The sequence below is a fragment of the Antrostomus carolinensis genome, unplaced genomic scaffold (genome assembly GCF_000700745.2).
Source record: "Antrostomus carolinensis isolate BGI_N321 unplaced genomic scaffold, ASM70074v2 scaffold5137, whole genome shotgun sequence".
NCBI classification, from domain to species: Eukaryota; Metazoa; Chordata; class Aves; order Caprimulgiformes; family Caprimulgidae; genus Antrostomus; species Antrostomus carolinensis.
The window spans coordinates 2,300-29,934 of record NW_010326525.1 but is presented as its reverse complement, the minus strand read 5'-3'; the positions used below and the strand labels follow the sequence as shown (position 1 = coordinate 29,934).

The 27,635-nt window shown below is 36.6% G+C and overlaps 1 protein-coding gene across 1 annotated transcript in view; it reads right to left on the bottom strand.

Moving 5' to 3' along the window:
• The window catches only part of HERC2 (HECT and RLD domain containing E3 ubiquitin protein ligase 2), a gene marked incomplete at its 5' end in the record, with an annotated part of 85,631 nt that extends 62,871 nt beyond the window's left edge, over positions 1-22,760 (bottom strand). The window contains 27 exons of the mRNA XM_010171589.1: positions 64-200; positions 1,132-1,327; positions 1,450-1,577; positions 1,688-1,820; positions 2,770-2,984; positions 4,257-4,407; positions 4,519-4,622; positions 4,727-4,897; positions 6,024-6,209; positions 6,478-6,633; positions 7,036-7,220; positions 8,153-8,331; positions 9,662-9,786; positions 9,861-10,089; positions 10,767-10,967; positions 11,487-11,680; positions 12,622-12,873; positions 14,279-14,392; positions 14,847-15,004; positions 15,826-15,977; positions 16,629-16,817; positions 17,429-17,602; positions 18,214-18,385; positions 18,707-18,817; positions 19,655-19,811; positions 20,603-20,703; positions 22,541-22,760. Coding sequence (XP_010169891.1) covers positions 64-200; positions 1,132-1,327; positions 1,450-1,577; positions 1,688-1,820; positions 2,770-2,984; positions 4,257-4,407; positions 4,519-4,622; positions 4,727-4,897; positions 6,024-6,209; positions 6,478-6,633; positions 7,036-7,220; positions 8,153-8,331; positions 9,662-9,786; positions 9,861-10,089; positions 10,767-10,967; positions 11,487-11,680; positions 12,622-12,873; positions 14,279-14,392; positions 14,847-15,004; positions 15,826-15,977; positions 16,629-16,817; positions 17,429-17,602; positions 18,214-18,385; positions 18,707-18,817; positions 19,655-19,811; positions 20,603-20,703; positions 22,541-22,760 — 4,490 coding nt within the window. The remainder of the gene's footprint in view (positions 1-63; positions 201-1,131; positions 1,328-1,449; positions 1,578-1,687; positions 1,821-2,769; positions 2,985-4,256; positions 4,408-4,518; positions 4,623-4,726; positions 4,898-6,023; positions 6,210-6,477; positions 6,634-7,035; positions 7,221-8,152; positions 8,332-9,661; positions 9,787-9,860; positions 10,090-10,766; positions 10,968-11,486; positions 11,681-12,621; positions 12,874-14,278; positions 14,393-14,846; positions 15,005-15,825; positions 15,978-16,628; positions 16,818-17,428; positions 17,603-18,213; positions 18,386-18,706; positions 18,818-19,654; positions 19,812-20,602; positions 20,704-22,540) is intronic.
• Positions 22,761-27,635: the final 4,875 nt, after the last annotated feature.

Sequence of the window (27,635 nt, the reverse complement as noted above, 5' to 3'; positions counted from 1 at the left end):
AGCTAGTATTTTTTCTTCTTGTTATTTTCATTCAGAAGGTTGATTCAAAACCTGGTAACATACCTTGGGTGATTTGATTGGTATGGGCCTTTTATCTATAGGTACAGGACTGTGAGGTACCACACAGGATTCTTCTAAATCACTCTCTTCGTTTCCAATTTTGGATTCTTCCACATCAGCAGATTCAGATTTTTTTGGAACTACAAATAATAAAAAAAAAAAAAAATCTTTTATGTAATCTGATAACATTTCACAGTGTCACACTTTTAGGTTTGCATGAACATAAGCATACAGAATCATAGAATCATAGAATGGTTAGGATTGGAAGGGACCTTAAGGATCATCCAGTTCCAACCCCCCTGCCATCAGCAGGGACACCTTCCACTAGACCAGGTTGCTCAAGGCCTAGACCAGCCTGGCCTTAAACACTTCCAGGGAGGGGGCATCCACAACTTCCTTGGGCAACCTGTTCCTGTGTCTGACCACCCTCACAGTGAAAAACTTCTTCCTAATATCTAATCTAAACCTACCCTCTTTCAGTTTAAACCCATTTCCCCTTGTCTTGTCATTAGTTGCCCTTATGAAAAGTCCCTCCCTAGCTCTCCCCTCCCCCCAGAATGTTTAAGATCTGCTTGTATAAAATGGAAATGTACTCTTGGTGAACTTTATATCCAACTATTATCAAATGAGCTTTGGTAATATCTGCAATATGCTTTTACCTTTAAAGACCAACTTCAAAAGCACTTCAGTGTTTGTTCACCACATTAATTTATTTCCAGTTAAACAATTCTTTGACTACACTGCTTTAATGAAACATGGTTTTTAATAAGATGCCACTTCTAGTTAAACTGTATTAAAACCAATTCAGAGAGATGGATTATTGACGGATCATTTTTAATATGCTGGAACATGAAGAAGCATGTCCTTCCTAAATTTGACTCTCTTGTCCATCTGTTTTTGCTGTAGGAAATGATGTGTAACCACTGATTTAGAGAACTTAATGAAAATGCAGCAGAAAGCAAATGGCTTTGATGCTTTAGCTAACAAAAGTCTCAAATACAGTGCAGAAAACCTTAGAATGAGATTGATTTTCATTGTTTTAAAGAAAATAGGACATTAATGTTGCCTTACCTCTTTTTTTCCTTTTTTCTCTAATTATTTTCTGAGCTACCCTCCGCCATCGTGGCAAGGAACTCAGAAGTTTAAATTTAGACATTATAGAGAGATCATTGCAAACTGCAGGACGTAGTTCATTGAAGAGGAATCTCAAACGTTCAATGACAGGAGCACAGACTTCCTTGTAAGAACGTCCTTGTTCTTGATGGGTCTAGAAAAGGCATTAGAAGATTAGAATATTGTTTAACATACAATAAAATAAGCAATGTAGAACTTTTAAATAAAACATTTCAAATTAAATATAATCTAAGCTTCAGCAGGTAAAAGGCTTACCTTAATTAGTGAGCATTTTGCTTGGTAGACAACACGACACACATCCACTACAGATTTTGGTAAGTTTTTGTGCTTTACCTGGTCAACTCCAAGGGTACCAGGATGAACAAGAGACAGTGCTACGTGACCTTAAAGGGAAAAAAACAATCTCTTAAGATGCATTTCCAAAAACATCCATAGCAGAGTCTAAACTGGTCCAAAATGTATTCTGGGACAGCTACACCACAAGCCTACCTACCCAAATCTTCGTGCTTTAGAAGACAACATAATAACAAACGTCCTACTTCTTCCACAGGATGCTCAGGAGGGAATGTGATTGGTGTTGTTAAGTGACACTGTTTACAGTATCTCTCTATTTGACACAAGAAGTCCTACAAAAAAACCACATAACAGTCTCTATTTAACTTTGTTTTTTAAATACAGTGAAAGGACCCAAAATACTGCAGCTAGCATTTAAATAACACAGAATAACCTCCACAATCTGAACTGACATTCAGAAGTCAGACACACCACACAGTATGCACCATTTAATACACAGCAATTACAACCCAATACTACAAAGAATGCCCCGTATCATCATTCACTTATGAAGAGCAACATGGCCCAAGGAACAAAGCCACTACTGCCTTTTTTTTTTTTCTTCCTGAGATAGCCAGGTCATCAACATTATTTCACCCAACAAGATTTTTAATTGGCTTCTCCTGACACATCATTATGGCCTATCCTATTCTCCCAAGGACTTATTTGGGTTTTTTTGATAAAGGAACTGAACTCAAAGGGTTAGAAAATCTGAAGGTTATTACAGAAGAGAGTGATCAATGTACATCTTAGGGGTTTTCATAATAGTCACTATTCCAGCTAGGCAAAACCTGAACCCCAAGGCACAAAGGGACTTTAAGACAAAGGCATACGTGCACCTGACACACAAAATACATCTGCACTTTGACAAAGAAAATGCCATCTTAGTTCAACTGGAGGTGAGCAGGTTCTGTCAGTACTAGTAAAACCTGACATGGAAAGTAATGCATTGTTGGTTTGTTTGGGTTTTGGTTTTTTTTTTGTAAGAATACATTTAAATTTTTAATTCTCCCACTCAAAAATTCAAAAGAAAGAACTGTACTGTTATGATATTAAGTGATTTATGCAAATTTTATGCATTAGTAGTAGTTAACCACTCCTTTCACAAAAAGTAATTATGAAATAACTTTTTGGATTGCTTTGTTGTAACTTCTGAAGAATTTTCACCAACGAAACTGTTTCAGGCCACCACTGCCTTGCTTCAAAAACATTTTGTTGTGAAGAGAGCTACTGAGGGCTTACCTTCACAGTGTGATCCTGAATATTATTATCTGCAATAGCTTGGAGAAAAGGTTGTGAATGGTCACTCAAAGTTAATCGATGTGTATATAGTTTTGATTTATTTGGGGTAGTGTTACCAGGGGAACTGCAATAGTCTTCATCTTTTTCTTCATTGTAACTGTAATGAATCTGACTAGTTTGCAAGCCACCAGAAAAGATGGATGACTTCAACCATTCTAAAAATAACAAAAACACAAAAGAAAACACAAATGTATATTCTGATGAAAGATTAAGCTGTCAAGACTCAACAATTCCCTCAAATAAAATGCATACACAGCTCCAAACAGAAGGTTTAGCAGCCCTTTCATTTGCTTAAACTTTTTCACAGAAAAAAAAAAAAAAAAAAGGGTTCTACAACTAAAGAATCATAGAATAGTTAGGGTTGGAAGGGACCTTAAAGATCATCATCATCTTCCACTAGACCAGGTTGCTCAAAGCCTCATCCAGCCTGGCCTTGAACGCTTCCAGGGAGGGGGCATCCGCAGCTTCTCTGGGCAACCTGTTCCAGTGTCTGACCACCCTCACAGGAAAGAATTTCTTCCTAATACCTAATCTAAACCTGTCCTCTTTCAGTTTGAAGCCATTTGCCCTTGTTCTATCACTACCTGCTCTTGTAAAAAGTCCCTCCCCAGCTTTCCAGTAGGCCCCCTTCAGCTATACAACCTTCCTGAAGCCTTCTCTTCTCTAGGCTGAACAGCCCCAACTCTCTCATCCTGAACTCATAGGAGAGGTGCTCCAGCCCTCTTGATCATCCTTGTGACCTCCTCCTCTGTACTCATTCTAACAGGTCCATGTCTTCCTTGTGTTGGGGGCTCCAGAACTGGACGCAGTACTCCAGGTGGGGCCTTACAAGAACGGAGTAGAGGGGGAGAATCACCTCCCTCGACCTGCTGGCCATTCCTCTTTTGATGTAGCCCAGGATATGGTTGGGTTGGACTTCAGGGCTGCAAGTGCACATTGCCAGCTAAATTAAGCTTCTGGCTGCAATAGCACGTTGCCAGAACAATTAAGTAACAGTGCAGCCATCACCTGTTTAGAGATAATAGGGCCTTAGCTACTTTTCTAAGATTAATATTGAATTATACCCTCTATTCACCACATTAAGATATCCAACACCAGATGCTTCAGGCACTCTTAACTGAACACAACTTAGTGAGATAACTGTGCTATACAGAGCCTCCTCTCTTCCAGTACTCTCCCCACCTTGTACATTACAACATTCTGGATATTTAACTGTTCAAAATTATCTAATCCCCATATAAATCTTGCTAAATTACTGGACTGTGATGAGTGTGGTAATTAATGTTAAGAATAAAGAACAACTTCACACAACAGCAAAACTAAAGAGGTACTACATTTCCAGTTAATTTATTCGGTCTATGTCTTTTTCTTGCATACTTTGACAAGTATTTATCACTTATTTAAGCTGAAAATGAAGTTCTGCTTACTGGCACATTCAACTTCCAGAGGAGAAAGTGGTGTGCTCATTGCCAGGTAGGAAGCGTGCAGTCCAAGGAGAACACCCAAATTCCTTTCTGTGTCTATTAGAGGTGATGACAAAGTACTGAGATCTGGTGTTGTAATAACTTCCTGGTCAGGCTAATTAAAATAAACAAAAGTTGAAAGCTAGAACTGAGTTCCAAGAATTTTGAAAGCAAAGCCATACTTTACTTTAGGAAGTGTGTATCCATTAATATGTAACGTTTTTACCTCCATATACTGGCCAACACAGAAGGCATGCATTGACTCCCGTGTGTCTTCAAATTGCAAAGCAGCTTCCAAAGCAACAACTGGGTCTTCTCCTGCAAACTGAGCTAATGAAAGAATGAGGTAGTCAGTAAAATACATAAAAACATGTTTATGCCATCTAGTTTTGAAAAAGAAGTAATTTGTGTCTAATTCAGACATTGATTCTCACCAAGTATGCTACTACCAGTTAAAGATTGGGTTTGGAAGTCCTTTATATCATACACTTTCCCATCAATCACTGTCCAAAATCCTCCATCTTTGTTGTGGTTTTCAAGATCAGCTTTACGTATAAGTGTCACCTCCTCATTATTTCTGCAACTCTGGACAGTAAAAAAGGAACCTACAGGTATAAAACAGAATGGAGAATTTATCAACAGAAAACCAGAAAGTAAAGTTTTTTCTGAACATTTTTTTAATAGTTGTCTAATCAAATTCTTCACTTCTATTCAGAGGCAGCTTGCCTTTTGATACGCTTAAAAGTCAAAATGGCTATTAATATGTTCCTGTCTACATATTATGCAATTAAATTGTCTGTATGCTGTATTCTTTTATGCACTAATCTCCAGTGTCACACTGCCAAAGACCTAGCATTGCCCAACTACACAGTTGTTTTGTTTGGAGGTAGAGCAGAATAACCAGTGTTCTGGCAAATAACTCCTCCAGTCGGTTCTCGTTCAAAGTTACTTCAGTTTTATTACATGCTTGCCTGAAAGTCACTGGCTGTATATATAAATTCAGTCTAAATCCATGTGTTTTTCAATAAAAGAAGGAAGGTTACATGCACATTAGAACTCTTCCACTCTACATATCAGTAAACTACTTCAAACTAAAGGTAATTTCATCCAGACAAGAAACAGCAGAGTAATGTTCGCACGTATGCGCCTTCATCTCAGTTTGCTCTATTAGACTATTAACTAAATTTTCATGCAGTTTTTGCTGTCCCCAACACACTACTGTCTAGCAGTGGGACCTTTAGCTCTCTTGGGGTAAGCCAACCATGTTTCATTCCTCCCTCCACCAATAAAATGCACACAGTCAGAAATGCACATTTTCTGCTCCTCTTTTCACCCCAGACACAGCCCACATCATAGTGTGCCCTGGGAAAAGAAAAATTCCTTATTTCAAAGCTTTCACTTTACTCTCCCTTTATGTTCCAGATAGAATTTAGTAACCAAATCCACAGATGTACTACTCATGTTTTCTCCGCGACTTTTCAGACTTAAAATGCAAAATGTTGTGAACTACTTCTTTAAAAAGTTGCATTTGTACTCTGCTTAATCCCACCTCTATACCTATCTTCCTTCACAATTTATTGAAATAAATAAATACTGCCATATGAATTGGTCAATAAAAATTTGTACTGTGAAGTAGAATTCCCTTCCTGAGAGTAGTTCATGAATAGTCACCATTTTTATATGGCTGCTTTATGAAAATAAATAAATAATCCAGATGCTACTAGTACATACCCATTATTCCTGGCCATGCTAAATCCTCATTGTCATCCCTTTCCTTTCCTGGGGCTAAATGGTTGAATCTGTCTAGATGTTCGAGCAAGCCAGCCAACAGAGGGATAGCACCAGCTTCCTGCATTAATCCAGCATTTTTACTGAGGAGTAGCACTACTGAAACCACCAATTCTGGAAGAAGAATGCCTAAAACACAGTAAACACAGAAGATACTCAAATTTAATTCAAGACCTATGCATCATGGAAGTAAACCGCCAAGTAACACGTTCTACCTTCTACTACTGCTTTAGTACAAAGCTCTTGCTGTCCCCATCAAATCTGCCCTCCTTCTCTACCATCAATCAAAAATTAAATTTATTCTTTTTTAGTCATTTAGAACTTTCAAGAACATCTACAAAATAACTTTACAATTTAACGGGAGGGAAGGAAAGGAGGACAGCAAAGAAAAACCTACCTGTTAAATCTCCATCCACGACACGAGATACTTCTGCAAAATGCCTATGGCTAGTAGAAGCAATGCTGGTTGCCACAGGAAGTATGTCACCAATGTGCGTGCACAGAAGAGCCGTGTATTTCTTCAGTAAAGAGCCAACGCCTAAGAGGTCAGGGCCTGTATAAAAAAAGAGGAAGAGCACAGAAAACCATCACATAGTCATATTTAAGAAACAGATTTCAAAAGCTGCCAAACTTCTCTGAAATGCAGCCACATAGTATTAGTACTGAATTAAGAAACCACATCTTTTTAAAAATCATTAAAAGTTTATAAAAAAATGTATTATTATCTAGATCCTTCCCAAACAAAACATTCATTTACAGAAAACCATTTAAAGAAACTGCTTTCACTTTTAAGACAGACTCAGCAACTAGGCTAATAAATGACACAAGAAGATAAATTAAAATAAGAAAGTGCTGTCCTGTAAAAGAGGTATTACAGAAATACTTGGGGGGTGGGGGAGGTTGTTGGTACGGGTTTTGGTTTTGTTTGGGTTTTGTTTTTTTTTAAATAACTTACTGTATGTATTAGGAACCTGCCCAACACAATCTCCTGGGTAAAGTTTACTAACAAGTAGACGCTGAAAACGGAGCAGCAGATCCAAAGAAGCAGATCTCTCTTTGCTATAATGTTCATGGTCCATGCAGGAAGAAATGCGACGAGCAACATCTTTTAGCTTGGCTATCGTCTGTGAAGCGATGTTCCTAATTGGTATAAAAGTATTGGAAAGTAATTAAAAGGACCTGATAGTGAAGATAGCCCACAGAAACATGGGTTAAGCTTTTGCTAGAATTTCACACAAATAGATAAGAAACCTAAGTAAAGTTTCTTTGTAGGTTGTTCCCTTGTTTGCACCATAGTACCAAAAAAGTCAATGGTTTTTGCGGAGGCATTTTGCGTAACAGGGTTCATAAAATATATCAATTTTGTATTTTTGTCACCACTCACTATAAAAAACAATAATTTTACAATTTTCTCTGAAAGCTGCAGTGAAAGTCATGACACTATGTCATTCAAAAGAGTCTCAGTACTGATTAAATTACATGATTACTGTCATAATTAAGTGTAAAAGCACAATAAGTTTCTTAGTAATCTCCTAATTACTTCCTGCTACATATGCTACATATTAAATACTGCTGTAGCTCACATAAAGAAGCTTTGTTCTCAGCACCCTATTGGTCACGCATTCACCATACTTCCTCAGTGTCAAGAATTTAAAATTCAGGTTTCTTCTCCAATTATAGCCCCAGCTACACTCTCCTTGAGGCAAAACATTCAGTTCTAAATAAATTTGTGCTGACTCTCGTACTTTTTAAGTACAGGCTTTTGAACGTTTGTCCCATATTTGTTATACAGACTTTCAGAGCACAGGAAGAAGTATCAAAATCCACAAAAACAAGGCAGTAAGTCTCTCTAAAATCAGGTGATTAAGTACAAAACTTTGCTCCTCAGCAAACATAAAACAGCAAAACTATAGACAAGCTCGGAGAACGATGAATATTTTGAATTCTGACGAGATAAAATGCTAGCAGGAGACTATTTATTTGCTAACCAAAAATCAGTCATCCTTTAGTTGATTAGTTCATAAAACTTCTAAACAGATATTCTGTAGAAAAGACAAATTTGAAGCAATTACCTTAGTAACTGCTGAATTAACTGAACTAATGGTAAACTTTGTTTTCCTGCAGATTCGTAAATTCCAGTATTAATAAGATCTTTGTCCAATGGAGTCCTGCTCCTATGAAGTGTTGATGCATTAGCTTCTTGTTCATCAATTTCTTTCTCTTTCTGTGCTTCTTTTTTTGCTTCAATATCCTAAAAAAGTAAATCAAGTTAAAGAAAACATGCAAACTGCCACTGTGATTATGAAAATTTTACCAACAAGTATTCATGATAACAAGATTAAGTTACTTTTCCCATGAATGAAACAATTCCTACCAGACAAACATGTATTGTATATTCCATAAGAACCACATGGGCACTTTAAAAAAAAAAAAAAAAATCTAATATAATAAGAAAAATGGTGGGGGGGTAAACAAGAGTAGACAAACTCCATATTCAATTTCCACCAAACCAAGTTATCAATTGATTTCTGTTCTATGTATGTTTAAACATGTCAGTAGCTGCTGCACAATTCACAACTGAAAGCATGTTTACTCTTTATTATAGAAGTAACAAATCTAGTCAAGTGCAGAAGAACCAGAGTTATATTTGCTACTGAGCTATAGTCATACAGAACTCTGTGGAAATAAATTCACCCAGGTTTCAGACAATGTAAATTAAGCTGTGCAGTGCTGTACGCTGCCACCTAGATCACTTCCAACATTTACCTGAAGTTGGCTCAATCATCTCTGATCTGTGCTATAATGTAAATGTGCCCTAGGAGACTTCATGAAGAAACAAGAGGTCCTGCATGTCTTTAAATATAACAGAACATGCTAATGTTAGACTATGCATTAAAGCAAAACTTAATACATGCATTTCATTTCCTTTGCATCATAAAGCTCCCCATTCACCAACAGTGGAGAAAAAAAAAACAAGAAAAAAATATGCTAGAAAGAATTAAACAAATGAAGAGGCAAGGGAAAAGCACATTTTTGTTTTCACAGCCATACGTAAATATAACAATTTAAAGTAGTCTGTGCAGAGGATGTCCCATCTCTGCAAGGCTAATGGACAGGACAGTATATACAGAATGCTACTTTCATCCTTTGTATATCTAGTCAGCACCTGTTAAAAATTCAAACTAGTCTGAAACGGAGCCTATGGAAATTTGGGACAGCACAAAGAATCCATTTATCTTGAATCTGTAAGTAATAAGGTTGAAATTTCTGCTGGAGAGATATGGGTGACATCAAGGAATTGATTAACTAAAGAACCTCACAGAAAGGTACAAAACACTTTGTGAAATTATGCTCCTATTGCAGAACTTAATGAAAAAATATGTTACCATTGTTAAAATCATCGCTCTAGGCAAAGAAAATAAACACTCTACTAAAAAACAAGAATATGATTCATGCTTCCATACAAACACGGGCTCAAATTTCATGAGAAAACAGGATACCACTGATCCACAAACTTCAGAAAATACTTGATGCAACTTCTTGTTCTGTTTATACAGAACTGCAAAGCTGCTGAAACATACCTGAATTTCTGCAGTAATAGCAGCATTTAGTGCAGACTCTAAGCCTCCATCAGCCATCAAGCTGCCCACCAAGAGGTCAATCATAAATCTACGGCCTGGACTTACATTCATTTCATTTCCTGAAACTAAGAATGGAAGAAGTTATCAATGAACTAGAAATGCAAGCACAAAACAAACAGGTTTAAATTTTAAGACCAACCTGCACTGGGTAAGAGTGCCGAGAGAGCCCTAGCTCGTTCTTCTGCTGTCGGCAGCAACACAGACCATCCACTCTGCAGCACTGCTTGGGCGGCCGATTGCACAGTATTAAGAACACCAGCATTGCTTGCTAGTGTTACCACTGTCTGCTTCAGGCTATTGAGCAGTATACTGCCTAAACCTAAACCAAGGCATTCGGGATCCACCTGATGACTAATGGCAGCATGAAGCTGAAAAAAAAAAAAAAAAAAGAAAAGAAAAAAAAAAAGAAAAAAAAGAGGCAAATTTTAATTATGAAGAGATGTAAACTTGAAAAAAAAAAAAATAATGCCAATCCTGGAGCAACTGAGTAATTTCACTGACCAAACTTTCATCTGTAAATTTCTAAAATCAAAGGGAAATGCTGGCTTGGCCAAACACATAATGAATTTAAACTAATACTCAAAGATTATGTACTATATTTAACTATATCCCCTAAAACTCTGAACTATAACAACCTAAAGAATAACCTAAACTATGTCTGCTTCAATATAGGAAGTAGACACTGCTAGGAAAAAGCAGCACATCTCCAAGTGACTGTCAGATACCTTATAAAAAGGACAATGACTCTTAAAAATGCTATTTAAAACCCTTAGAAATGCTCAAAAACTCTGAGAGTATGGGCTTATTGAGTGAGTATACGAGGCTTAATCCATTTACATTTTATTTTTATAGTTACTTTTCAATTAAATCCAAAAGTTGTTGAGAAGAAAAACAAACCATTAGCTGTCAAATTTCAAACAGCAGAAAGTGTCATTGTACTTATTTCACTTTTTAAAAATCAATAAAAAGTCCATTATTTTCATCCAAGCAATTTACTGAAACATTCCATTCAACAACTGCTCAGTGTGTAAGAAACCGAAGGTACCTGAAGCCTTAGAAGGTTTAATGTTGCCACAGCCATACACTCCTTTTCCTGAGGAGGGGGCCAGTCAGAGGAGCCATCCATTCCCTCTGTCACTTGTCTTAGTAAAAGATCTAGCTGCTCAAATGTCATGGGGCAAACATCCACCACAAAAGGCACCCGTAAGCCTATTGACCATTCTGAACATGATGACCAAGCAAAACTCTATAAATGGAAATAATATACATAAAGTTAAACAGTTATTTCCCAAATATAAGATGACGCTGATTAGAGATTGGAGTGTAAAGCTAACATCTGCCTTCCATCAGTAACAGAAGATGGAGAAATAGTATCAGGATATCTGTTGAAGAGAATCCTCCACTTCCCAGAAAAGAACTCTCTCATCACATTTTCCAAAGTGCTGTTATGCTAGTTCAGATACCTCACTATTTTTGCTGCATCAAAACATTCTGTGTGACAACTCTTCAATTGGTGTACCAGACAAAAAACAAAACAGGTAAATAGCTACTTCTCAGAATACCCAACAGAGGGAAAGCTATTCATCCCTTTTTGGCAGAGCAACTGCACAAGATTTGTTTTTTCCAAGCCTTCATTTATTCAGAATAAGAAATAATAAGAAGAGAAGTCATGCAAACAGAAAGAGGGACTGGGATTAGTGTACAGAACTAGTCTCACTGAGATACAAAGACAAATTGCAATTAACAATTCAAAAATAAAATTTACCTGAGCAGGTCCACAAGCAATTCCAACAATATGCTTTGTGTCTAAACCTGGGAGAGCTGCGGGCTCGGGTTTGGTGATCCGCAAAGTATCAAAATGTTGACACTGATCATTGCTTCCCCAGCTATGCACTTCACTATCTTCAGTCAGTGCTAAACAATGGGTAGATCCAGCTGCCACATCTATTACTTTTTTTCCTGATAGGAAAGTCAAATATTGAAAATATAACTTAAATATTACAACCATTAACAGAAAAGCATCAGAGGTAAGGAGAACTGTGCTAATTACAACCATACTTAACTACTAACACATTAGGGATGTCAAGAGTCTCACCTTTGCCTTAGTAGTGCATTGGAAAAGTACAGCAATAGAAAAACCAAGGAAATATTTAAAGATTCTTAAGAGACAGCTTAAGTAAAGAAGTTTTCAAGTTTAAAAAAATATTCTGTTTTGTATCCCTTCTACTTAGGTACTTTCTCAGTGAAGACTGATTAAAAGATCTCCCCATCTATGAAGAGAGACTGTAAAGTTATATTGTAGTCATTTGTTCAGAAGTTAATTTCAATTAGATCATTCGCCATATATGAACAGCAATTTTAGGATAGTCAGAGCAGTAAAAGAGGATTCTTCCTCATCCTCTCCTCACATACAGAGCCTTAGGTTTCTCACAAATGCAAGAAATAACCTTCACTCTTGTTACAAACTAGTCAAAAGTACTGGCACGTACACAACTTTATTTACATTACTTGTTGCCTGTGATTTTCACTTATTCCACTCACATGCCTTAATCTAAGCATATGTATATACACATATATTATCATGACAATGCAAAAATACATGTTTTAAACAAGCACTTCTGTGAACCTAATAAAAGAAAAGCAGTAAGAATAAAGAGAACACAAGACAAGCGGCATTTAAAGTAGTCATAGCATAGTGACTCTAAGTCTGCTATAATTCTAAAGGTATAAATGCAGAAGTGATGGGAAATGTGCACTATTACCTTCTTCAATGCAACCAACATAAAATATGACAGAGTACATCGTGCCATCATTCTTAAAGTTGAGATTCATTAGTGTCTGGTAAAAGGTTCCAACAACAGCAAAAATAACTTCACAATATTTCCAGCTCTGATAATTACCTTTCAAGCCTTCCAGTAGCTTGGGATATCGAACATGCTCTTCCGTTCCATGCCCAAGTCTCTGATTGTCACCTTTTCCCCAGGTGTAGACCTGGCCATCTTTGGTTAAAGCAATAGAAAACTGACTCCCACAGCGTACTTTCACAATGTCCAGATCTTGAAGTTTTTCTATCAACTTGGGAGTCTTGCAACCATCACTGCCTCCCCTTCCCAGTTTTCCGTAATCTCCATCACCCCAAGACCACACTTGGCCTTTGAATCAGGAGAAAGAAAACAAAAAATATTACATTGCTTTTTCATGTAATGAAGTTACCTGTTTTGACAAGTAAGTGTTTAAAAATCTGAGATTCTATAATAAGCAAAATTTTCAAATTGTAATTTAAGAATAGCAGTTATGTATTAAATTGTAATAATTCATTATAGTAAGAAAGAAGAAAGAGATTTGAGAAGTTCGCATGTTGATAAAACAAAACATAAAAAGTGCAACACAAAATGTACTGAAAATTCATCACTGTATAGAAAATACTTCATATGTTTTTAAGAAGGAACGGGATCTATTGAAAATCAAGCCTATAGGATGAACTTTAGTTAAAAACTACCTTTTTTTATTATAAGGTGTTATTTCTAAGAATTTGCAAAAATCTTTTTTCCATATCAAATGGCCAAACTGTCTGCAAAAACCCGTTTTCTTAATTTTCAGTTATTGTCATTCAACTATTTCACAAAATGAAGTTAAAAGTGTTATTGTCTATCATGTTCTTTTGAAATACACTACTAAATCTAAGCCCTCATGCAGGAACTTAGAAATAGTCATGTCATTCTGCATCAAATAAAATTATGGTTCAAGAATGGTAAACTCATGTACGTTTAAGAAGAAAGTCTTGTTTTACACTCTGGTGCACTTATGTTCCCTCCTTGCATTAGCTTGTCTCCAAGGTACTCTGATAAGCACTGGAAGCATGCAAGATGGAGACCAGGAGGCGGGGGGCGGGGCGGGAGGGGGAATCTGGGATTCTATTTCCTGGATGAGCAAACCCTTCAGCTTTTAAATACTGCGCACATCACCACAGCCAGCTATATTTTAAAAGAACAACTAGCTTCCAAGAGCTATCTTCTTTCTAAGGGATGACTCTGGGGCCTAACTTCACACAGTGAAATTCAAGTTTTGAATCTGTCTCACCCTAAGCACCTCGCTCAGGGATGCTGGGAAGCAGGATTCCAATACAGCCTCGCTTTGGCATCTGCCATAGGTGAAGACATCTCTCCAACTCAAAATTCTGGCTTCTCTGACATGAGTTATTTGCACTTATATAAAAATGCATAAAATTTAGATGTGTATGTACAGATATGTAGTATTTTGTGTGGATATTATACACTTACATGGGTATTTAAAATATATATAACATAAATGGAAATATGTATTTGCATATTGATAATGAATGTATTGCATATCTATGCATGGAAATACATCTGCATACATTATACACAAAATGCATAAATGCACATATATGTTTCCCCAAAAGGAATTTCAGTTTCAAATTCTTACAGAATTCAAGCCGCTAGAAATAAGCGTGATGTCTGCAGTACAATTATCTTCAGAAGGAAAGGAATAAAAAGCAAGCTTACTTAAGATGTTAAGTTATATTTTGCTACTAACCATTTTCAGTAACTGCAAGAGTCTGAGCATCTCCACTCCCACAGGACACATCAATAACTTTGAGTCCTTTCAGTCCTGTGACCAGCATTGGGATGGTCTGATCTTCACTAGAACCTTCAAAACAAAGTAGCTCTGTGAGAAGCAAAACCAAGACCACTTAGGAGGTTCTTCTGTTTGGTTTCTTTTGTTTGCCTTTGGGTGTTCTGTTGTGTGGGGGTGGGGGGTGTTGGTCTGGGTTTTTTTTTTTCAGATTTGAGCATCATGACTAAGCTCCCATATGGTTTCTTAGGTATCTAATATGGATTTAACTCATGAGATACGTCTTTGTTTCACAAGGAAGAGAACTGAAAACAGTGTAGATCTTTCTCCTCCATCCAACTGCTTGTTTTCACAAAACTCATAAAAACTTAGTGGTTTTAAGATAACTCCTCCCATAACTATTTCAATCCATGTGAAACCATATATGCTTCTCAAATCAGCTTTAAGTAAGTTGGATAAAAGATCATTTGATACAGGCACTAAACAATTCTCTGACAAACAAGCTACTTTAAGACATCAAGTAACATACCATGACCAAGCCTGCCATAGTTTCCTCGTCCCCATGTATATAGCTCTCCTTCAGCAGTAATGGCTGCACTATAGGTGCTTCCACATGCAATATGAACAACGTGTTTTCCAGCCTGCTTTCCAGATAAAGCAGATATCATCTTTGGTTCCTCCAGAGGGCTATTTAAAGAGAAGGTGACATATTTCACAAAAGGTGATCTGATGAGCAGATGGCGCAACACACTTGTTAGAAGATAACTGCTGCAGTTCTAGCTGCAAACCTTATTAACTAGACTGAAGTATCAAGATATAAATAGAGCAATAAGCAAAAAAAATGAGTTCAGATTGTTCAGCAACATATAAACCACTGAAGAATTGTCTTTGATTTCTATTTCAAATTCAATTAATGCAGTGTTTTTAAAAATGTCTACTATAAAAAAGGTTATCTTTAATTGCTACATCTAAACAATTAATTTCATTACACTGCTAACCCCTGTGTATTAAGTCCCTTGCTTTATATGGAATTCAGCACTGGGGGAAGACACTTAAAACCTCTAAAATACATTGGTATACACCCCCTACATAATACCCCTGTAGAAGACTGCTCCTACACAAAAGCTGGACACTAATGTCATTGTTTAACACAGGGGAAAAAAAGAATGATATATGCAACATGACTGCCTAGGAAATGATGACCCCCTCTGACATGTGAGTCAACGCTCCTAGAGAAAGTGTGTTGTCAATTCAGAAAACCATGAATAAAAGGCCTAATAGCAGTGCAACCACTACTATACCCTCTATCTACAAGTATTTGAGAAAGTAGCATTAATAAAGAACTGGAAATACTACAGGCAGAGAAAACTTGTAGGGAGAAAGCAATTTCTGTTCGATAACAGAGACAAATGTCAAATGCTGAACGTGCTTGTATACACAACTAAATAGTTCTTATGACAAATTCAAAACACTGGCAAATAAATGTTATGATTATCTTTATTACATACACTGTATCCCCATGGCCTAGTCTTCCACCATCTCCACAACCCCAAGAGAACACTTCACCATTTGCTGACAAAGCAAGATAATGATGCCCATCTGAATGTGCTGCAATCTTCACAATATTTCTGGAAGCTAGACTCTGCACCAGCTGTGGTCCCTATGAGCCAAACAAAAGCAATAAACTTGTAAAAACTGTTTGTATTTTCCATCACTTGCCTATACACAGAATAACTAGATACAGTTTTCCTAAGGCTTTATCAAAACTGTACACTCAAATTAATGAAGGTATTAAAAAAAAAAAAAAGGTCAAATATACTATTCAAGTCCAACAAAAACAATACTCTGAAGTTACTTTGTTCCCATCCTTATAAGCACCTTCAGTATATATGAAAGTGGTGTTTATCTTAACCTTACAGGCAATCTTAGTGACAAATGTTTCTGTTACTGTATAGTTTTGTTTGCAAAACTACAGTTTAGGTGTAGTGTTACATCACTGAAGTAAAATCCATTTTGTATCTGCCAACTTCTACAACTGTTTCCAAGGCCAGTGCACCAATGAAAGCAATTATCATTGTGTTCATAACCTCTAGCCTGATAGAAATTACAGAAACCAGATGCATTTCATCAAATCAGTAGAAAATATCGAAACTACTGTTTGTGAAAGTTCAAAAACAGCAACATAGAAGATCACATCAGCATGTCTCCATCTACTCTTCGGAGATACTGTAAATAGTTAAAGGAGCACACTTATGCTATGAAGTAATACAGAAGAGAATACATTTTAAAAAACATGTAAAAAAACTCTCACCAGAATATCACTGTTGTATGCTTGTGTATAAACTCGTCCATTCCTAGATAATATTAGAAAACGTTTCTCTGCACAGGCGACCTGCACAACGCCGAGATTGGCAAGTCCTTCACACTGAATTGGACCACTCACGTTAGCGTAGTACTTCCAACCTATTAAACCCCAAGCAATGACCTCCTGCAGAGATCCCTAGAAAATAAAAAATTCTCTAAGTACTAATTTTGAAATATACAACTTAATAAAATGTACAATTATTTTTTCAAAGCTTTATATCCCAGATATACTCAGATCTGTGACAGTCATTACTGCCAGTAGTCAATAAAGCTTACCTATTAGAAAATACCAAGAAATAAAGACTTGAATGCACCATACTCCATTTAGTCTGCTACTGAATAAGCTATAAATATCTACAGGAAGTGTTCAGAGACCTTTCAAGTTGTGAAGTTTAACATTTACTACTTTTTTTTTTTTTTTTTTTAATAAAACAGATCCCCAACTTACAAAGTCTGGTCTTGAGCATTTACTCTGATAAACAGAACAGCTCAAAATATTGCAGAATTAGACACAGTCTTTTGATAAGAAAGAATGGTTCACAAACCATAGAATTATATTCCAAGGCTGATGGGAAAGAGCATTGATGTAATAAAAGGCAGCAAAGTAAGACAAATTTAGGTAACGCAAGGTTACCTTGTGAAAATCAAAAAGAAATCTCAAGAAAAAAGTTTTAAGAGTTGTTTTCTTTCCAAACTGAAAACTTTTAGGAAAAACATCTTACTAAATTTGACATTGCAAATAGTTACCTTATGAGATGTAGGAGAGCTACACTGCGGAGGCATACACGGGGTGGCTAGACGATCTAAATGGGCCATGATCACTACAGCTGTTTGTCTCAGATCAATCGCCAGCTCATTGTCCTGTGGTAAAGTCAGATACCTTAGAAAACTTTCATTTGGACTCAGAGGGTAAGTCAGGAGCTAGAAAAGAAAAAAGAGTAGTCAGGAGAATATTTAAGGTATTTCTATGCCACTACACATACAGATACACAGTCTATCTTAGACATGCCGAGTATCTGCACAAGTTTAAGAGAAACAAAATTAACTCTGCACATCCTTCTTCCTACAGTAGAGGAAAACTCAAACATGCATGTTGAGAAAACATAGTCAGATGGTGAATAGAATAGAAAATTGCAAGCATAATAAAACTGATTTACTATGTTTTATCAACCTCAATAATATTCACTAGAAGTCACAGTTCAATTAACTTCAAACACAACTAGATAAAAACAAACCCAATGTGCAGAAAAGTTAACTGGCCACATCTCAAAGTTAATTATCCCAAAAGCATTAACTCTGGAACACAATGCTTACCTCTAACCATACTATGACATCCCTCCACCTGTCTCAAGAAACTTGAATGTACACCATATGAAAGCCAAATAACAGTGGTATATAAACATCTTACATGGGAAACATTACTGCCAAAGTAAATCTAAATTTTGTTTTGACCATTTTAAAATTATTTTAGCCTGTCAAATGAAATCTGATACAAACATAATGTCCTTTTCAAACAAGCCAAGGGTAAGTACCTGAATCTCTTCCTCAGTATTGGGCACATCTTTATTACATATTATACTCTGAAATCTTTGTAACAAAGGTAGAAGGGGTGCGCTTGTTCCCTGTGCAGATCGCTCATTATCTGTTTCCCTCGTTCCATTATCCCAAAGTTGAAGCAACAACATAACTGCAGACAACATTTGGCTGAAAAAGGAAGTTTATATTTTCTATTAATAAGCATTCCTAAAAACATTATTTTAGGTTACCCATACAATTCACTTGATACATTATGAAGTTCAGCAATATCAGATGTCACGGCTTTCCATTTTAAACAGATTATCAAGAAGGATTTTACAGTCTAGCTAATGTAAGAGCTTGATCACCACTGCATTACAGAAAAGGCTCATATGCATTGAGCCACAATTATTACATTACACCCAAACCCCTGAAAACTGAAGAAAGGTACTGCTCAGGCCATTTCAACAGACAGCGATGGTTAAAAACCAGAGTGCTCATGCTTCTCACCTTAGTGTACCCCTCTGCACTGCCAGTTCCAGCAATATAGCAAGTGCCAAGTGCTGGTCTTGTAATGGAATGTTTCCTGGCCCTTTGGTACTGGGAACTCCATGCACATCTCTATTTAAAAGTCAAACAATATACATTAAAGAAGAAGTAACTGGAAACAATACATATTTGCTTACCAAAAGCATCTACAAAACACCAAGAACCACTAAACTCACAGAAAGATATAAAATTGGTGATGAAAGCAACTGAGAAGAAAAGCTGACACATTCCATGCAAGATCAATTTTTAGTGGCAGTTAGGATTTAAAATTTCCCCAAGCTTCACTATCTACTCTATAGCTCTACTAAATATGCTAAGAACATGAAAAACATTTTTCATAGGTGAAATTCAAATATTCTTTATAATATTCACCATAAGTATGTAGTTCCACTATTCAAAAGTGAATTAATTTCTGATAAGTATTGTAAAAGGGTAACTTTAAGCCTCCTTAAATAACAAGGAAAAGCAGAGGAGTGCTCCAAGTCCAACATGACTGTATTTTCCCTCATAATAAACAGAAGCCTGCATTATTTTACTATATTAGAAAGGTTCAATTAAGTGTTTGTGTTGTGTGTGTGTGTATATATATATACGTATATAGTATTACCAAAGCACTCTTCATGTGGATACAGTTTACACTAGCGAAACAGTTTACACTTGCAAAACACTACTTTTCAGGTAGGTCCACATGCAGTGATTCAGAATACTCAAATTAGCAATTTCCTTAAACAGGAAAGAGCACCACTTAAACAGTTCACGTATCTTTTGCTTGCTTGTATAACAACATTAGAAAAGGAAAGCAATCTTTTTAATTTTCCATAAACTATCCTGTTTATACCATTAGCCGCTAAGGGATGCAAGTTTGCCATTTAACAGCTACTTCAGCAATGCTCAAAAAAAGAAACTTACCCAGTCACAACGGACCTTAGGAATTTAGTAGCTCTTTCCACCACTTCCAGCCATACAGAAGATACAGTCCCTTCATCAAAAAGGGATGCCTCTGGTAAAGCTCTTAGTGCATCAAGTGATTCCTGTAACAATTCACTGCACAGGTCTGCATCTTCACCTAAGGAACAGTAATACTAGTTACACTCCCATCTTTACAGAAGTTATACAAATTTTTGTATACAGTGTTTTGTGGATTTTTTTTTTAATCCTCAAGCTTACAAGTTACTTAATAATATGTACAAAGTTCTCAATTTTCACACATTTTGACTGCAAGACTTCTGAACAACTACCTGCTTCACAAAAAATACATTCAGAAAGGCAACAACTCGTAAACCAGCTTGTCCCACTATGCATCTGCTGAGGAAATCAGAAGAAGAACAAGGGTTGCCTACACAAAGAGTGAGCCAAACAGCTGCTGTCTGAACAAACAGCACAGGCTGAGACAAACAGGTAGGTTAAGGTGGCACAGATGACAATTCTGCCAACCTCTGCAATTTGACAGTCACTGACAAGTACACACACCAGACACAAGTTTCACACTACTGCTCCAAACTCCTTTTCTAAGCTGCTACTATCATGTAGTAATATAGTGAATTGACCCTATCTGAAGAATAAATCTAACTTTTCTGAAACCTGGCATTAAAAATACGTTCTCTTAATGAAATCCCAATTTGCCTTCCTAAACATAAAAGTATCCCAGCACAAGACAGCATTGGTACGGGCTTGGACGGCTTTGATCATTGACAGCATTGTTTGACATAATACCACATAAACATAAAACACAAATATGCCAACCCAGTATTTACAAATATATAGTTCTATGCATATATATAATACATACACATGTGTTAATGAATCATCTGTCTTCTAATGTAAAAACATATGCAATATTCTACAGAGTAGACCTACCTGACCTCCAGGCTCTACGAAGGAACGCAAATGCAAATGAAAGTGCTGCTCGGGATCCAACTCTTGCAAGTCCTTCTACACCTTTGCCTACGGGTCTTGAGCTAAATAAAATTATATACACATTGTCTCAATATAATTTATATAATAATAATATATATTTATATTAGGAATTATTTGTACAACAACTATTTGACAATTTATAATTTAGCTGTATGTATGCATATATAATTACACAATTTTTATTTGTAAAGAATTGTAATTGCTTCTTGAGAATGAAGGTGACCAACATCAAAATGTCAACAACCAAAATTCAACTTCAACTGCTTCAAAGAACAACCAATTCAACCCCCAACATTAAAAAGCTTCAGAGAAAAAATAAACTATACTGGCATAATTGACTGCCAACAGAAAGGTGCCTATAGTTCCTCAGAGTGGAATTATGATGCTGTATTAAAAAAATACAAAGGCGTTAAGATACTTCACATACTCATTATTTACTCAGGAAGTTTCTACTTCTAGTTAATTTTGACCGTACAAGTTATGCTTATAGGCTAATTTTTTTTAATGAATCTTCAATTACTGATAATTAATTCCATCAATTTTGTCATTTCTTATCTTTCCATTCAAGTGTCAGTGTTACAAATCTCTCTTTGCAGCTTATGCATTTGCATGTGTAAGGAAGAGAGATGGCCTGAACTTTCACTAACACCCACTGGACTCACATACATTTCTGTTAACTTTTCTTTTTATGCAATCACATTAAGCAAGCTTTCCTTTGTACTTAACAACAAGAGATTCCCTTCTGCTCCCTCTCAGAAAGACACCAACAATTCTGTTTCCTTTTTAATCTCACAAGTACTTAGGATTTTTTCAAGGAAGAAAAAATTTAAACTGACATTTTTATCAATCTGGTAACTTAAATATACCAGTGCTCTTTTTAATCAGAACTGGGGAAAAAAAAAAAAAACAACCTTTTCAGAGAACAGACTATTCAGAGAAAGATCTCATATCTACTTACTGTCTCCTTTTATATTTGAAGCTAGAGACAATCTAACATAATTAGATATTAGGAAGAAGTTCTTTAGTGTGAGGGTGGTGAGACACTGGAACAGGTTGCCCAAAGAGGTTGTAGATGCCCCCTCCCTGGAAGTGTTTAAGACCAGGGTGGATGAGGCTTTGAGTAACCTGATCTAGTGTAAGGTGTCCCTGCTCATGGCAGGGGGGTTGGAACTAGATGATCTTTAAGGTCCCTTCCAACCCAAACCATTCTATGATTCTATGATTCTATGATAATTTCCCAGGTTGAATTGCTGTTCCTGTCTGAGAGCAACCTTGATTAAAGGTTCTTTAACACTCGATTTTTCTAATTTTAGATCAATAAGCTATCTAGATACAGAAAGTAATCAATTTTTTATTCATTTAGTTCTCTGAAAACAGTTCCATTAAAAATGTACTATTACGACATTTCTCATCCAAGCTAAGGAGAACTGTTCAACTTTTATGTATTTGTCTTTTAAAATTTGTTATGTGCCTTAACTGAGGAAATACTGACAAAAATATTAATGTTATTAGGACTACGGAACCTCCATTGGCATAATTTCTGAAATAGGCTTCAGCAACACTTTCTAGCTGAGTAGAACAAAATGAATACCTCAATAAAAGTGTACTTACAGCTCAAAGAATAATGCCTATGGCAATGAATTACAATAAAAACCCACCAATATGAACAGAGACACTATAAACAAGCATCAGCCAAGGAGGAAAACTGCATGGCAGATAACAGCATGTAAAAAAACACCTTAAGAAATAAGAAGAGTTTCTTTACTGCTGTTTCACAAGGAGGAAAAAAAAAAAAATCACATTAAGCTCTCACACACAGGTTGGTAACCTTTCTATGACTTTTCTAATGTATTAACTTGTTCAGGCAGGTGTTGTTACCTTTTCTTATCCACAGTAGGCAGAGGAATACTACTGCTTTTCCACTTAACTTTGACATTCTCCTGAAGAACTGTTCTGTTCAATGCAATGAAATATCGTTCCAGGATAACTAGCCTCTGCTTCAGCCTCATAGCTGAAAGAGCTGTTGTAGCGGTTTGTGTGGCCAGAGTTTGCTGTTCCTTCACTAGCACATGAAGGCACTCTTTCAATTCATTCACGTCTGAGAATCAGAGAAAGATATCATTTTATGAGTGCTCATCTTTCTTACATCCAGTTTCAAGAAAAACCAAGGCAAATTGAAAACTGTGAACTGACCATAAATCTGAACCTCAAAACACACTGAAACTCCCTGTTTCCATATTTAATGTGCACATTTCTAATCTGCAGTATTACATAATCACAGTCATACTTAACAGGTGTTTAGACAAACGTTACAATTAAGATTGGTTTGGTGTAAACACACCTGAACCTTCATATTTCATGTCTAAAATTAAAACATCATAGGAAATATTTAGAGGTTTCAAAAACAACAAGTTAGACAGCAAATTCTTATCGTCACCAGACCTCAGAGTCAGACTTCTCTTAAGTGCAGGCAACGACCTTGCAAGTTCCATCAAGGACATGCTTTCATTTTGCACTTACACACATTATCTTAAGTTTCCCAGAAGTTACAAAACTACTCTCAGAAGCTCTAGGATCACTGCCAAGAGCTGCTGAGCTTCTGAAATAACTAATATCAGAAATTTATGATGCTTGCAAGTAGTACTAGCAAATAAAAGGTCTGACTTATGTACCAACACTAGAGAATTCATTCTTAACTTAAAAGCAGTAAACAGCCCAAAGTCCTAGTAATCTAATAACAGATGGTAACAAGTGCAGCATCAACAGCAACAACAAAAAAAAAACCCCACACACACTACCACATAACACTTTGTAAATAGAGCATTTTTACGTTCTCTGTAGCTTTAATTCCTAGGACAAACATCAACAAAGTGAGTTCTTAGAAGGGTTCTTTTCTGTCCCTTTATTAACAGTCTGATCACTGGGCTACTCCACTCTGCTTTGCAGTGAATTACTGTACTCATCCCTAAGCCAACCACATTTGTTGCCTGGCTGCTACACAGAAGTACCTTTGTTTTAACTGACACCTAACTAAGGGATATGAAAAAAACCATAATGTCTGCATACACATAACAGTGTTTGTGAGAAGATGAACACAATCTTAAAAAAACCCAAAAAACAAACCCAACACAAAACCAACACATTTTTCGGAACAGCTGCCTCCAAGCTATAGAAATTTAGACACACTTATGGTAGTCTCTGGATTTGAAAATTCCATCTAATGAGGCATAACTTTTTTTTTTCCCCCAATTATAACTGTATAAAGTATTTCAAAGTTTCGTCCCCACTCTGTAACACATTTCTGCATACCTGATAGAGAATTCAAGTGGTCTTCTCTGCCACAGGATCACATTGCACAGTCACTTATGGTTTGTCGTCAGCCATCACCTCAGGCTGTTTTCAACATTGCTACTCACATTTCAGCATTTCATAATGTGTTAGATTCCTTTCCCTGAGGCAATTTACATCTTTCCACCTGACTATGAGGAACAACTTATTTTTTTCAACAAGCAAGAACAGATTAAAAAGTGCTCCTTGCAGTCCAGATGCTAAAAAAATTAGACAAAAGCAATAACAGCAATTCTACATGTTCATACCTTGACTTAAACAAGAAATTTGACCAAAAAAAAAGTCACACTGTCCTTAATATTAGCCCTACAAAATTCCCAAAAAAAACTCTATAGCACAATTGAGTATCAACAAGTCACATACACACAGCCATTTCAGATCATAATGTAAAGTAACACATAAATGAAACAGGTGCCTGTCAAAGGTATGTTTTATTTGTTTGCTTTGGCTTTTACAATGTCCCTTAACATTATGGCCATATAGAAGTTTACTCAGAAGGTTTAATGTAAAGTAAAAACATAACCAACTGTAGCTGTCAGTACACAAGTATTCTACAGCAAAGTAGAGACTTTACAAAATATAAACTACATGTTCTGAGACTGTGGCTGTTATCTAAGAGTGTGCCTTGACCTTTATTTTGTAAACAAAAATACAAAAAAAAATATCTTGCAGCACATGGCTTCTGGATTTCAGAGTATCACAACAGAACCTGGTCAATACTGACATGCCAGTTTCATGATCCCTCTAAAAAAATCACCAGAAGAAAGAAAAAACAGGGGCTTTTTCTTCCCTTTTTGAACACTAAAGCCCTGTCAACCTCTAAGTACCACCAGGATACAACAACGAAGTAAGAAATGACCATACTCTCTGCTTTTCTTAACATTATTCTTTTTGGCAACTGATTTCATTTTGCAGATCCATTCCCCACATTATGGTATCAAGTAACTATAGGAAAAGTAAATAAATAGACAACGAAGGAAAACAAGGCACTTCAATTAATATTTATGTCTGGGGAAGAGCCTATGTTCGGTGCTACAGAAATCAAGCGGCGCCAGACTCAGGAGAGTCTATAAAGTACCACAGAGCTATGGCATTCATCATTCCTTGCTGGTTGGCAAGTTATCCACACCCTCTAAAACTATTTCTGAGAGCTGAAGAACTAGATGAAAAAGCCCTTCATTTCAAAATAACACACTTATTAAACATATGTCACGGGGACTACTGGAAAGAAACAGGCCAGGCAGAGACCACCTACAGCCTCCAGTAATCCCTCTACGGGGAAGTTTCCCTAGAAGTCTACAACCGCCTACCTTTCAAACCACTTCCAGTCGACCACACATAGTACTGCTGTCACCATCATCCTGGCCGTTCCGTGCAACAGGTGACACAAGCTACTGTATGAACTCTGAATACAAAGAAAACAGAATCCTACAGAAGCACATACAATGTATGCACATCAAAAAGTACCAGTTTTAAAGCTGGCCATTGTACACACAGGGAATATTGAGTATCTGCAGAAATAAAAAACAGCCTCATAGCAGCACCTATGAGATTAATTCCTAATCTCGTAGGTTCAGCAATACATACTGAGGGTAACCTTTAAGATACTCAACATGCTATTCAATGATCTGACAGGACAGCTGGCTCGTTTGACAAAAAAATTAACATTATTGTAGGTTTTAAATACCTCGAAGGTTCAGTTCTGGTTTAACACAAAAACAGTCGATAGTTCCATGGACTATGCAATGTTTCACAAAACAAAACCTCACAATAGTGCTTTCTAAAGTAAGGTATTTAAAAAGCAAGTTACTTTGCTTTCCTGTTGTACTGGGTTTGCGTGGCGAGGTTCTGGTAGCAGGGGTGGTGGGCACAGGGGTGGCTTCTGTGAGAAGCTGCCAGAAGCTTCCCCCATGTCCGACCTGACACAGCCAATGCCAGCCGGCTCCATGAACGGACCCAGCACTGGCCAAGGCCGAGCCCATCAGTAACATCAACAAATAAAGTCAAATTAAGGCAAGGCAAAAGCGAGACAAGCAATGAACTAAAATTCTGTCTTTGCTTTTTACAAAAAACAAAAAAAGGGCTGGAAAGAATTCATTTTCAAGTTATTAACCTTAAAAGTCACAAAGTTTATATCCAGAAGCTAGTAAGACTAAGGACTGTTCAGTTACAATATACTATTTTCAAATACTTAAATACTGCATGCAAAAATATCTTTTTCTAACGGAAAATACGATTTAGCCTCACCAAGACTCAAACCATATAAAAGTAACCTGCATGAAGCACAAACCTTAAGTTTACTGAATTTAATTGCAATAAAATTCTTTCCTTCTTTTCACCTTGCCTTCACAAATGGCTACGATTTTAGGAAGGCTTTCTACCAAAATTAAGTAATTCCACTCTTCAGTATTTTATACATACTACTTTAGTATTTCAAGAATGCAAAAGAAAGTTCATATACAAAGTACAGTAAAGGCTAGACTACTATGACCTATTCCAGTCTTCACTGCACTTTGTATATGAACTTCCTTTTGCATTCTTGAAATGATAAAGAAGTCCATCTCAAAATTGAACCAAGGGCTGCCTTGTTTTATTAAAAGTAACACTCTTTTTCAGTGAGATATATCTATACACTTCCACACTTTAAATCTTCTCTTATTCCACAAGTAAATTTATCTTTACAAAATTCAGTTCATCTTTAGAAAGATTTAAATATATCTGGGAATCAACCCAGTGAAATCAATTTCAATAAACCCACAAGTCTGAACAACACTTAGTACTGATGAACTAAACAGACTAATGAGAGAATAGCTTATTAATAGTAACGATTCAAATTTCACCGGGGAAGGTTACAGAGAACTCTTTAAACAAAACTGCTCCTATGCCGCTATGCCAGCCCTTGATGCTGACTCTCCCCCGCAACGCTTCGCTTTCTCAGTTATTTTATGAGGGGCAGAGACACATTATTTACCTAATCCATACCTACAATGTCAGAGTTGAAGTCATACCACACAAGTTTAAATTCTCAAACTACCATTATTAGAATACTTGTTAACTGACAGTTACAGTCAGGTATGTTTCTGTCTGCAGTAGGGATAAGTGAGGGTTTTACCATCTTCTGTTAAAATCTATCACATCTCTCCCTCCCCTCAGCTACTAACATAACTACGTGTCCTCACTTCTGAATTCCTCCTGCCAGAAGTTCTCTGCATTAGAAGGAAAAATACCAGTAGTGTTTAAGCCAGATCATCTGACAGAACAGGGTTAAGAAGTGACACATTATTTAGGTATGCCAGCAAAACAAGAAGCTGAAGACAGTAGCTTCTTAAACCACCTCAGCCACAGCCAGAACACGAACCTGACACAAGTCTAAGACAGGTAGCCTGTCCAAAGGCACGTTTGCTTGGCTTAACGGGCATCTAATGTCCCTGCAAGTCACTGCTGCAGAATGAGCGGATTAAAAGTTAGAGGGAAAAGCAAAAATGCAATCACATACACATAATTTCCTTCAGAAACAATGCTAGATATGCTCACAGAATAATCCTATATCAACAAAGAATATAATTCCTAAAGGGCATTTAGCTTTTAGCTCCCTTCTCTCTGCTCCCCTATTCGAAAGATGACC